This window comes from Ursus arctos, unplaced genomic scaffold (assembly GCF_023065955.2).
Source record: "Ursus arctos isolate Adak ecotype North America unplaced genomic scaffold, UrsArc2.0 scaffold_1, whole genome shotgun sequence".
Classification (NCBI taxonomy): Eukaryota; Metazoa; Chordata; class Mammalia; order Carnivora; family Ursidae; genus Ursus; species Ursus arctos.
Genome location: NW_026622763.1, coordinates 91,756,197 through 91,767,933, shown reverse-complemented (window position 1 = coordinate 91,767,933; position 11,737 = coordinate 91,756,197). Strand labels below are relative to the sequence as shown.

At 59.3% G+C, this 11,737-nt stretch overlaps 2 protein-coding genes across 2 annotated transcripts; one reads left to right on the top strand and one right to left on the bottom strand.

Moving 5' to 3' along the window:
• Positions 1-217: 217 nt before the first annotated feature.
• On the bottom strand, positions 218-6,569 carry TMEM198 (transmembrane protein 198). The gene is made up of 5 exons (XM_026491854.3): positions 5,875-6,569; positions 5,355-5,559; positions 2,492-3,067; positions 1,289-1,491; positions 218-912 (listed from the first exon to the last, which is right to left on the bottom strand). The coding sequence occupies exons 2-5, from the start codon at positions 5,518-5,520 to the stop codon at positions 775-777; spliced, it is 1,083 nt and encodes a 360-aa protein (XP_026347639.1). The 5' UTR covers positions 5,521-5,559; positions 5,875-6,569; the 3' UTR covers positions 218-774.
• Positions 6,340-11,566, top strand: CHPF (chondroitin polymerizing factor). Its single transcript, XM_026491853.4, has 4 exons — positions 6,340-7,005; positions 8,037-8,610; positions 9,118-9,297; positions 9,862-11,566. Exons 1-4 carry the CDS (start codon positions 6,692-6,694, stop codon positions 11,119-11,121), a joined length of 2,328 nt encoding a protein of 775 aa, XP_026347638.1. The 5' UTR covers positions 6,340-6,691; the 3' UTR covers positions 11,122-11,566.
• The last annotated feature ends 171 nt before the right edge of the window (positions 11,567-11,737 follow it).

Genomic DNA, 11,737 nt, shown 5'->3' with positions numbered 1-11,737 from the left:
GCACCACTACTCCTGGCAGAAATCACACAGTTTGGCACATTTATAAAATATGTAAAACAGGGTGGGGTGAGGGGAGACAGAAGCATGAGGTGTCCAGGGTGGCGTGACAGACACCAGACATGCACCGTGCATTGAAGCCCCCTCCCCCCAGCCCCTCTCCCTAACCCAGCCCAAAGTAGCACCCCCCCCGCCCCCTCCCCTGCCACTGCCCCCGGGCTGGTGGCTTTGCAGAGGACAGGGGACCAGGGTGAGGGGTGCTTCCGGTTTGCCCCACGGGCAAGGACAAGAAGCCTTATATGAGTCTGGTTGAGAGGTGGAGCGATGGGGGAGGAAGGCAGACCTCCTCCACTTCGACATGCAGGAGAGTGGCCTGTGGGACCCCAGCAGTGGGAGAGGAGGCAGGGCCAACCTTAGACAAGCCCTACCAATCAGAAATCTAAGGCAAGGGTCCCAGTGTCCCCTCCAAGCCCACCCTCCATACGCACACACACACACACAGGCGACACACTCACAACCCTGAGCACACCCCAATGGGGCTGACACCCCGCATCCCTCAGGAGCCCCTCTGGAGCTTGGGAGGAGGCTTTCCCCTTAGGCCAGGGCTAGCCTGAGACAGGTTCTCCCTTCTGGTAGCCAGGTCAGCCCTCTTCAGGGTGGGGAGAGGGACAGCCAAAGGCCACAAGGCCAGGCGGGCTGGGTGGCAGTCCAGCAGGCCTCCCCAGGCCGGCAGAGCTGGTGACCGTAGAGTCTAGGTGGGCAGGAGCAGCAGGACTGCTATACCCGCACGGGGGGCCCTGAGCAGGCTGTCAGCGGCCCCCGAGACCCATACTCATAGTCCGCATCTGTGGGCGAGGCCATGAAGGAGCTCAGGGAGCTCCCTGTCTGCCGGTCCCGGAAGCTCTGGATGTAACTCTGTGGGAGAGGAAAGACAGGTGTGAGAGAGGCCCTGCAGACCCTGCCCGGAGCACCACCTCAGGCTGACCTCCTGTTCCTGCACCCCACAGCCTGAGACTCACCCCAGGCTGCCTCAGGCCCAGGACCTCGCTACACCCGGAGTCCAGCCCTGAGACCCTACCCCCTACCATACCTCATTAATATTCATACTCAGGCCACCTTTCCCCCAGTCCTAGAGCTGCACCCATCAGGCTCGTTGGGCAGGGGTTATAATAGGTAGACAGATGCTAGGTCTCCTAGATAGTGAGCCCCTGGGAGGGCCCAGTCCCGCTGAGACAGATTCTGCAGCACTCCTTTCTCCCCCATTTGGGCTGGAGAGGCTCGGGGTGCTCACCGGGGAGAGGACATCTCCATTGAAGCGTTTGATGGGCACCGGCCTGCGCCGATAAGCCGGGTCAGGGGGCCCAGGCCTTGGAGGAGCCCGGGGACCTCTGGGGGGTGCCCGAGGGGGTCTCTTCTTCCTCCGCTTCTCCTTGCGCTCCTCCTGCTGCCGAATCCGCATTAGCTGCACGCGTCGCCGTTGCCGGCTGATGACCACTGTGAGGGGACGGGCAGAGAAGCGTCTCACAGGCCCACGTGCCTTGTCTCCCCCAAGCCTCCCTGATCCACCCTACCCGAGGGCTCCAGGCTTCCAGATTCCCTTCTTCTGTGACCTCCCACTCCCCCTTCCTTTCCTGGTCTCCCACCTCCCAGATGGGACTTCTCATAGTTGTTTTATTCTTCCGAGGGTCATATGGAAGATTCCTAGACTTCTAAGTACTCCCTCTCCAGCTGTTATCCCTTTCCCCACCCTGAGCCCCAGGTGACTCACCTAAACCAGCTGTCATCCTCTCTCAACCGGACAATTACTGCCTCCTTCTCACTGGTCTGCCCTCTACATTTGCCCTCCCCGATGTTTTCTACACTCGCGGCGAGGGAGCATCCTAAACCCAAATGAGATTATATCCCCCCGGCTTTAAACCTACAATAGCATCACACTGCCTTCCTGGTAAAATCCAGAGTCCTCATCCTGGCCCGTAGGACCTGCACAAACAGCATGCCTCCACCCACCGCACCCCAGCCCACTCCCTCAGCAAGCCAAGCTCTTCCCTACTGGGGATCTGCCCTTGCTGTTCCCTCTCCTCTAGCCCCTTGCATGTGGCCTCTTATCCTTCAGCACTCTCCTTAAATGTCACCTCTTCCCAGTGGCCTTCCCTTTCCAGCCTATCTGTAATAGCCTCTCTAAGTCACTTGTCCACACTGCCCTGCATATCTCTTTCATACAACTCCAGAGCTGGAATTATCTAGTGTTTGCATGCTATTGTCTGTCTCCCTCCACCTGAATGTAATCCCACGAGGGCAGGGACCTTTTTTGTTGGATCCCCTGTGCCTGAAATGGGCTCGCCACAGACCCCAGACCCTGAGCCAGTCACCTCTCCAACACTATTGAGGCCTTTGGTGTGCACAGCGTCTTCCCCCACACCCCATTCTCTCCGTCCCCCCACCCATCCCTGGCCACTCATTTCTCTCTCACCCACCCTGGCCTGGGCCCTCTCACCTTCCGTGTGGGAGTCCCCCTCGGCCGTCACCCGCCACTGCACCAGAACGCCCATCAGGCTGAGCAGGGGCCAAAGTGCCAGCAGGGCCCAGCTCCGCCAGCAGAGGGGGGGTACCGGGGCGGCACGCAGTCGCTCCACCGCATAGCGCCCCAGCAGCAGCAGCTCAGCAAAGTAGTCGGCGGCAGTGGCAATGAGCGCAGCACCAGTCACGGCGGTGGCCAGGGTGGTGAGTGGCCGGGGCCAGCGCAGCGTGAGCAGGGCACAGAGTAGGCCGCCCCCCAGCAGCAGCCCTAGTGGGCCCCACACGGAGCCCGGCTGGTAGTAGGGCGCGGAGCCCAGCAGGGCGGCAGCAGCGAGCAGCAGACCGAGCAGCAGCCCAACCAGGAAAAGGCCCACGCTGCGCACCAGCATGGCCACCAGCCCGCAGAGCAGCCCAATGCCCAGTGCGATGCCCGCACTTGCCCCGGCACTCAGCTGCGTCTCCAGCACCCGCTCTCGGTAGCACAGCAGGAAGATGACCACCGAGCCAAACAGCAACCCAGTGAGGAAGAGCACTGCCTTGAAGCAGCGGTAACCTGGAGGGGAACAAGGGCTTGTGAGGGGCCAAAATGAGGTCACCGGGCTCCAGGCAGGAGATTGGAGCGTTCATGGACATGGAATCACAGGGGAACTGGAGCAGGACACTAAGATCAGAGACTTGGGGGTCACTGGGGTCTTGAGGGCATCAGTGATGGGACCACTGAGGTCAAGGCAGGTCAGAGAGATAGGTCACTGGGAGTCACTGGGAAAACAGAGAGATAGAGTTATTGATATGAGCGTTGGGTCTTTGAGGGTCAGAGGAGTCAGATAAATCATTGGAGTCAAGAGTGAATCAGTGATAGGGTCATTAGGATCTTTGAAATCATAGGGGTCAGAGAGATAGGTCATTGGAGTCACAAGGGATCAGCAATTAGACTCATCTTGGCCTTGGGAGGGATTGTTCAGAGAGATGAGGGATTTAGAAGTCAGAACGAACTTGAGAGATGAGGGTCACACAGGTTCAGAAAGATGAGGTCTGTGAGGGGTCACAGGGCTTCAGAGATACGACATTATTAGAACACGACAAAGAGAATGGAGAAGCAGGGTTATTGGGGAAGGGTTCCAGTAGATGAGGTCATTGCAAGTAGGGGAATTGACAGACATGGAATCGTTGAGGGTATTAAAGGGTTTCTGAGAGGGGGTAATATTGAGGCCAGAGAAATGGGAGATCATGGTGGGGGAGTGGCAGACAATGGCATCACAGGGATCAAAGTGTTAGGAGCAATAGAGGGAGACAGAGAGATGGGACGTAATGAGATAACGAGGTGGTTGGGGATCACTAGGGTCATAGGGTGTCAAAGAGGATTATAGAGGGAAACAGTGGTCATAGAGTTTCAGCAAAATGCAAGTTATACCCATTAAGAGTACCTGGAAGGGTGAGGGACTTGTAGATACTGAACAGTTGGGAAGATGGAAGTCAGAGGTGGAGGTCAAGGGGTCAGGGAGCACCAAAGAGAAAGTTTATAAAGAGGAGATTGAGTTTTAGGAATGATGGGAGGCACCAGAGTCCAGGAGGTTCTGGGGTTAGAAAGAGGACTAGGGCATTCACAAGGGCTCAGAGTCCAAGAGCCTGGGAATGAGGGCATCCGAGGAGGGTAGGATGGCAGGGAAGCCCAGGAGAGGGAATGTGAGGCTGCACTGAGCAACTGCAAGGGGAGTGGATATGGGTAGTGGAGGGCGTGAGGTGACAGGCTCCTTGGAGACCCAGAATGTGTCCTGAACCCTTAGAAGGGCACTTCGTCTTGCTCATTCTGCAGTTGTTCAGCCTAGAGTTTGGGGGTGGAATGGGAGGGACCATCTGGCTCCCATCCGTGCCTACTACACAGCCATTGTAGGGGGAGGTATAAAGGCTGCAGAGCACCAGTCTCACCGCACCTCTGCCCAGCCTGGAATCCAGACCTCCGTGCCTCCTTTGTACTTCTTCCAGTTGCCTATAATGCTCCCCCTGGAGGCCCCCAGCCCATGGAGCTTGCTCCCCTCTCTGAAATCCTGTAACTCTTGCTGTAGTCATTGGGCATTTCCTCCACTAGCCCATCTGGCACCTTTGTGCAAATTAGAAAAAGTCGTGTCTTCCTCTAGGCAAAGTGGCCTGTGCCAAGGCCCAGAGTTTGGCAATGGAGCATTGCCCGGATATCAGCCCCCAGTTACCTATTCAGCTGAACTCCCTGTGCAGTGCCCATCCGATACAACTGTTCACAGCAGCCCTGATTACTAGAGCCTACCTTGTAGGCCAGCTCCATGTATGTGACTACCGTCTAGCTCACCCTAACGTGTATTACAGGGGCAAATGTTCCAGAAGTCTCTCCCCTATCGGACAATATGTCCCGTGGTAAAGGACTATGTTCAATCACCCTGCTAAATGTTTTCAGTACCTACCTAGCACAGTGACCCAAACACATCTTCACCACAATAGCTGCTATTTATTGAGCATCCACTCTTTTCACAACAACTCTATGTGAGACAAATATCATTGTCCCCACTGTTCAGATGAGAAAACTGAGCCTCAGACAGTCATGTGCTAAGGTATAACAATTAGTAAGGTGCAGAGCCAGTTTCAAATTCAAGCATGCCTAATTAAAACACCTGTGTTTTTTAGGATCTAGAGTCTAGATGATCCATGAACATGTGTGGGATGAAAGAAAGAGAAAAGAAAGATAGCTATTCATGGTGGTGGTGGTGGTGGTGGTGGTGGTGGTGGTGTTCTGGAGAAGATTTGGGGGGACTAGAGAAATAATTTGGGGAAACAGTAGGGAGCCCAGATGAGGGATGAGATAGGGGTCTCACCGAAGAAGCAGTAGACGACTCCAAACAGACAGCACATGATGCAGACGAGGGCCGGCAGTGCCTGGTACCTGCGCTCCATGGGCTGCTCACAGGGTGCACCCCAGAAGGCATCATCTGGCTCGGGGGGCAGCAGCTGGAACCGCAGTGTCGCCACAGTGCCTGGCATAGTGCTGGGAATGGAAGGGAGTCACCCTCCCAGGTCAGCCTGACAGAGAGGAAGTTGGGGTCAAGGAGTCGTCCTGGGTCTCCACCAGGATGGGGGCAAGAATGGGAATGGGAGAGCCAGGCAAGGACACCAGTGGACAAAGGAGTGGTGCCCAGATCATGCAGCTCTGGAAGCATTTCTGAAGTGGAGCAAAAGACAAAGGGAAACAAAGTGCCTGGCTAAAGGAGGCCGGGATGAAGAAGTTAAAAGGGACACTGGGTGGAGGGAAGAGGAGGGCAGTGTGCTGCCGGTAAGAAGGAGGCAGCCAGGAGACTCCTCTGTGGGCGGCTAAATATGGGATTGTCCAAGATCTACCTGGGCTGGAGGCGACCTGAGCTTCTGAGCGAAAGAGGCCGTGCAGGGGCCGGAGGGTCCGAAGTGGCGGAGCGCCAGAGGCCCCAGCTGACCGGGGTCCGGGAAAAGTCCGCCGTGCGGGGAAGGGGGCTGCTGGGCCGGAGGGACTGGTCTCTGTGCGGCGGTGTCGCTGCTCCGCCTCCAACACCGGCTGGCACTCCAGTCCCGCGAAGTCTGGGGACTCAGGCTACGCCTGGGGAAGGGAAAGGAGCAGGAGCAGGGGCTCGGGCTGCCCCAGAGCCGCGGCCCCATGCCCTGAGCCCGCCCGCGGCCTTTGGTGCTGATGGACAGCTCCGGCCTCTGCTCCTGACGTCACTCAGGGCGCACCATCCAGGCAGGGGCGGGCTGCTTCTGACGTCACCCGGGACGCACCAACCACGCCGGGGAGGCAGGGGACTCCGCCCCCGGCGTTTCCCTCACCCGCACTGAGGAGGGGGCACTTCCGGGGGTCCTTCCCCTTTAACCTCCCCCTTCTGCTCCGTCTCCGGTAGCTGGAGCCCGAGACCCCACCCCCGGGGCGGGGACCTCGCAGTGACACGTCGGACAGCGGCTGCCGCGGCCGAGGCTCCCGCGCTAGCGCTGGGACCCTGCGCCGCACCGAGGAGGATCCGAGCGCGGCGCAGGGGATTCGACTAGGGCCAAGTCGGTGGGGAGGGAGCGGGCCCGCCCGCTTGGCCCGGGCCCTCCGGATCCGCCCCCTCCCCGGTCCCGCCCCCTCGGAGCTTCCTCTGGCTGCTGTGGGGCTGCTTCGCTGCCGGAGGCCCGCGGTCCCGGCGCCATGCGGGCATCGCTGCTGCTGTCGGTGCTGCGGCCCGCAGGGCCCGTGGCCGTGGGCATCTCCCTGGGCTTCACTCTGAGCCTGCTCAGCGTCACTTGGGTGGAGGAGCCGTGCGGCCCAGGGCCGCCCCAACCCGGAGATTCTGAGCTGCCACCGCGCGGTAACACCAACGCGGCGCGCCGGCCCAACTCAGTGCAGCCCGGAGCCGAGCGCGAGAGGCCCGGGGCCGGCGCAGGCGCCGCGGAGAACTGGGAGCCGCGTGTCTTGCCCTACCATCCTGCACAGCCTGGCCAGGCCGCCAAAAAGGCCGTCAGGTAGGGATCAGCCCCGCCAGCCCCACCCCCTGGGCACCGGCCGGGATGGGCGCGCCGGGAGGCCGCCGGAGGCTGGGTCAGGCTCCGGAAGGAAGGGGCCGGCCGGCCAGGAAGTCTTTGGCCCGGATAACTTCCGATGGCCCTGCTTCCCCGGGAGCTGTGGAACCCATAGGAAACCCATACTGGGCCCCGTCCAGGCCTGGGCTGAACTTGCCCTCCTCTGTCGTAAACTGGCTCGACCCCACGCCATGGTCCCTCATAGATCCTATTAGCTCCCTGAGAAATGACTAGTGTATAGGGTGGGTGCATAAAGAGAGGAAAAGAGAAAACTAGGATTTACCTGTTTCTCTTGTCCCTGGGTGGGACACCTCAGGATGAGATTTGTAGGGGAGGGGTGAGGTACCCATCGCATTAATGCCTCTGCCCATGAGTCGAAATAATTTTCTTCTAAGTAACACTGAGTTCAAATTTCAGTTTTGCAACTTACCTTCTGCATTATGGAAGATAAGTTACTGGAACCCCTGAGCTAGTTTGCCCTTGTCCCAAACACACTCAATACATTCCTATGCCAAATATTCCTTTACATCATTTGTGTGATGTATTTGTGGTATAATGGCGTATTTATATAGAAATCAGTATATGTGCGGTGTGTGGAATACCGCTGTGCTGAGCACTTGGCCAAGTGCTTTGATTAGATACAATCAACCCCTTTTTACAGAGCGGGCTACTGAGTGAAGCTCAGGTAGGGTAAATTACTTGCTCAAGGACACAACTGCTAAGTGGTGAAACAGAATCAGACCCACAATGTATCTCTTATCTGCGTGGATATTGCCATCTCCCCAAAGCACTGTGTAGGTAAGGCCAATATTTCAGGTAAATCCTCATGACCCCTGGGAGAGGGTTGTTATTCTTATCCTATGCATAGGGGAAGAAACAGGCCCAGAAAGGATGTGACCTGCCAGGGCCTATGTGTGCTCTCCCCTGCCTGCCCTATTGTCTTTTTGATAACCTTGTGCCCTCTTCTCCCCCAGGACCCGATACATCAGCACAGAGCTGGGCATCAGGCAGAAGCTGCTTGTGGCTGTGCTGACCTCACAAGCCACGTTGCCCACACTGGGTGTGGCTGTGAACCGCACACTGGGGCACCGATTAGAGCGTGTGGTGTTCCTGACCGGCTCTCGGGGCCGCCGGGTACCACCGGGCATGGCAGTGGTGACACTGGGCGAGGAGCGGCCCATCGGGCACCTGCACCTGGCGCTGCGCCACCTACTGGAGCAACACGGTGATGACTTTGACTGGTTCTTCATAGTGCCTGATGCCACCTACACTGAGGCACATGGACTGGCTCGCCTAGCCGGCCGTCTCAGCCTGGCAGCCGCCGCCCACCTCTATCTGGGCCGGCCGCAGGACTTCATCGGGGGAGAGCCCGCCCCAGGCCGCTACTGCCACGGCGGCTTTGGGGTGCTGCTGTCTCGCACACTGCTGCAGCAGCTGCGCCCCCACCTGGAAAGCTGCCGCAACGACATCGTCAGTGCGCGCCCGGATGAGTGGCTGGGGCGCTGCATCCTCGATGCCACCGGGGTGGGCTGTACCGGCGACCACGAGGTGGGCAGATAAGCCGCCCCACCGGCACCCCCTGTCTGAGCTTGTGCCCTTGGCCCTCAGAGGCGAGGGGATAGTTGGAAATAATAGCCCTGGGTTTTCCATGACAGTGCTGTCACTCTCTCTCCCTGTAACCTGGGGTAAATCACTGCATCTCCTGAACTTTGGTACCCTCCTTCGGACCAATGAAAATAACTATTGCTCAGGGTTGTTACCAGGATTAGAGAAAATAAGGGAGCCTTGCACGTAGTGGGTGTTCAGTGTTGGCTATTTTTTTATTTGAGCCCCTGGACAGCTCTGAGATAGGATACATATGCCCATTTCACAGATGAGCTAATAGAGGCTTGCGCAAAGTCCCACAGGCTCACAACTGGTCAAGGTAGACTTAAACCCAGTAATTCCGACTCCCAAGTCCACAACAGGTCATAGGATGGGAAGATGAGGCACATACTGGGGGGAGGCTGTCCCATTACTCCTCCCATTATGGACCCCTTCCCTTCCTCTCTTCAGGGAGCCCACTATAGCTACCTGGAGCTGAGCCCTGGGGAGCATGTGCAGGAAGGAGACCCCCGTTTCCGCAGCGCCCTGACAGCCCACCCTGTGCGTGACCCCGTACATATGTACCAGCTGCACAAAGCTTTTGCCCGAGCTGAACTGGAACGCACATACCAGGAGATCCAGGAGCTGCAGGTATGGTCTGGGCCTGGGGAATAGAGGGGACAGGTCCTGAGACATCTCAAGAGATCCCAGGGAAATAAAAACTAGCACTAGAGGGGCGCCTGAGTGGCTCAGTCAGTTGGGTGTCTGCCTTCGGCTTGGGTCATGATCCCGGGGTCCTGGGATCGAGCCCCACATCAGGCTCCTTGCTCAGTGGGGAGTCTGCTTCTCCCTGTCACTCTGCCTCTGCCTTCCGCTCCCTCTGATTATGCTTGTGCTTATGCTCTCTCTCTGTTAAATAAATAAATAAAATCTTTTAAAAAACAAAACAGAAAACTAGCACTAGAGTCCAAGTACAAACCAGCTTCCCCATCCCTGTTTGTTTCTGCCTTTTGTAAGAAGGTCCTCTAGAAACTTCCCTTTAACTCTTAGGCTGGCCCCAGTCTGGGGAAAGGATAGGTGGGGGTCTGGGGATAGCTGAGGTTGGCAGGGGACTGGGGAGCCATCCCAAGTAGCACCTGCTGACTGCTTAGTCCTGCAGCTGTGTGCTGGCCCTCATGGTCTTTGCCTCGCTCATGGTCTCTTTCTCCAACCTAGTGGGAGATCCAGAACACCAGCCATCTGGCCGCCGATGGGGAGCGGGCAGCCGCCTGGCCCGTGGGGATTCCAGCACCATCCCGCCCGGCCTCCCGCTTTGAGGTGCTGCGCTGGGACTATTTCACAGAGCAGCATGCTTTCTCCTGTGCTGATGGTTCACCCCGGTGCCCGCTGCGAGGGGCCGACCGGGCTGATGTGGCTGACGTTCTGGGGGCAGCGCTGGAAGAGCTCAATCGTCGCTACCATCCAGCACTGCAGCTCCAGAAGCAGCAGCTAGTTAACGGCTACCGACGCTTTGATCCTGCCCGGGGCATGGAGTACACACTGGACTTGCAGCTGGAGGTGCTGACCCCCCAGGGCGGCCGCCGGCCCCTCACCCGCCGGGTGCAGCTGCTGCGGCCCCTGAGCCGCGTGGAGATCTTGCCTGTGCCCTATGTCACGGAGGCCTCGCGTCTCACCGTGTTACTGCCCCTGGCTGCGGCCGAGCGTGACCTGGCCCCTGGCTTCCTGGAGGCCTTTGCCACAGCCGCGCTGGAGCCCGGCGATGCAGCAGCTGCCTTGACCCTGCTGCTCCTGTACGAGCCCCGACAGGCCCAGAGGGCGGCCCACGCGGATGTCTTTGCACCTGTCAAGGCCCACGTGGCCGAACTAGAGCGGCGTTTCCCCGGCGCCCGGGTGCCCTGGCTCAGTGTGCAGACGGCCGCGCCCTCACCGCTGCGCCTCATGGATCTGCTCTCCAAGAAGCACCCGCTGGACACGCTGTTCCTGCTGGCCGGGCCGGACACGGTACTCACGCCCGACTTCCTGAACCGCTGCCGCATGCACGCCATCTCCGGCTGGCAGGCCTTCTTTCCCATGCACTTCCAGGCCTTCCACCCAGCCGTGGCCCCCCCCCAGGGCCCCGGGCCCCCGGAGCTGGGCCGAGACACGGGCCGCTTTGATCGCCAGGCGGCCAGCGAGGCCTGCTTCTACAACTCCGACTACGTGGCGGCCCGCGGGCGTCTGGCGGCGGCCTCGGAGCAGGAGGAGGAGCTGCTGGAGAGCATGGATGTGTACGAGCTGTTCCTGCGCTTCTCCGGCCTCCACGTGCTGCGGGCCGTGGAGCCCGCGCTGCTGCAGCGCTACCGGGCCCAGACGTGCAGCGCGCGGCTCAGCGAGGACCTGTACCACCGCTGCCGCCAGAGCGAGCTCGAGGGCCTGGGCTCCCGCACCCAGCTGGCCATGCTGCTCTTCGAGCAGGAGCAGGGCAACAGCACCTGAGCCCGCCCCGCCCCCCAGAACCCTGGCATGGCAGCACCCCCGCCTTTCCTCCCCAACAACCCAGAGCCACCTGCCAGCCTCGCTGGATAGGGCTGGCCACAGCCTCAGACCCCAGGGCAGCCCGCGGCCCCCCCCCCCCAGCTTTGTGGGTCCTCGGGCTCAGGACAGACCCCGGGGGAGGTACCTCTGGAGCCACCCCTTCCTGCCCTACACCTGGTCTCCCTGCCCCCCTTGACGCTGCTGATTCAGGCTGTGGCCTCTTGAGTATTTATGCAGTGCTGTCTGCCTGACGCCAGCCCCATCTCCTAGGGCCTCCTGGGGGCTGGGCTGTAGATGAGTGTTTGGGGAAGAGGGGAGCTGAGAGAAGAAGGTGGGGTATCTCCCAGCTTCTCCCTTCTGGACCTGGATGAAGCTCCCTGCCTTTAATAAACTGGCTGAGTGTGGACTCGTGACTCTTGAGTTTTCGAAAGGTGGCCAGGGGTATGGGGAGGGCTGGCGGTGACAATGGAGGTTCCCTTGTCCTGGCTGCCTGCAGCCTGGGTTTCCTTTTCCTGGGACCAAGCCATGGCTGTGCCCAGCCCTGCCCCAGCTTGGTCATACAGGCACACAGAGAATG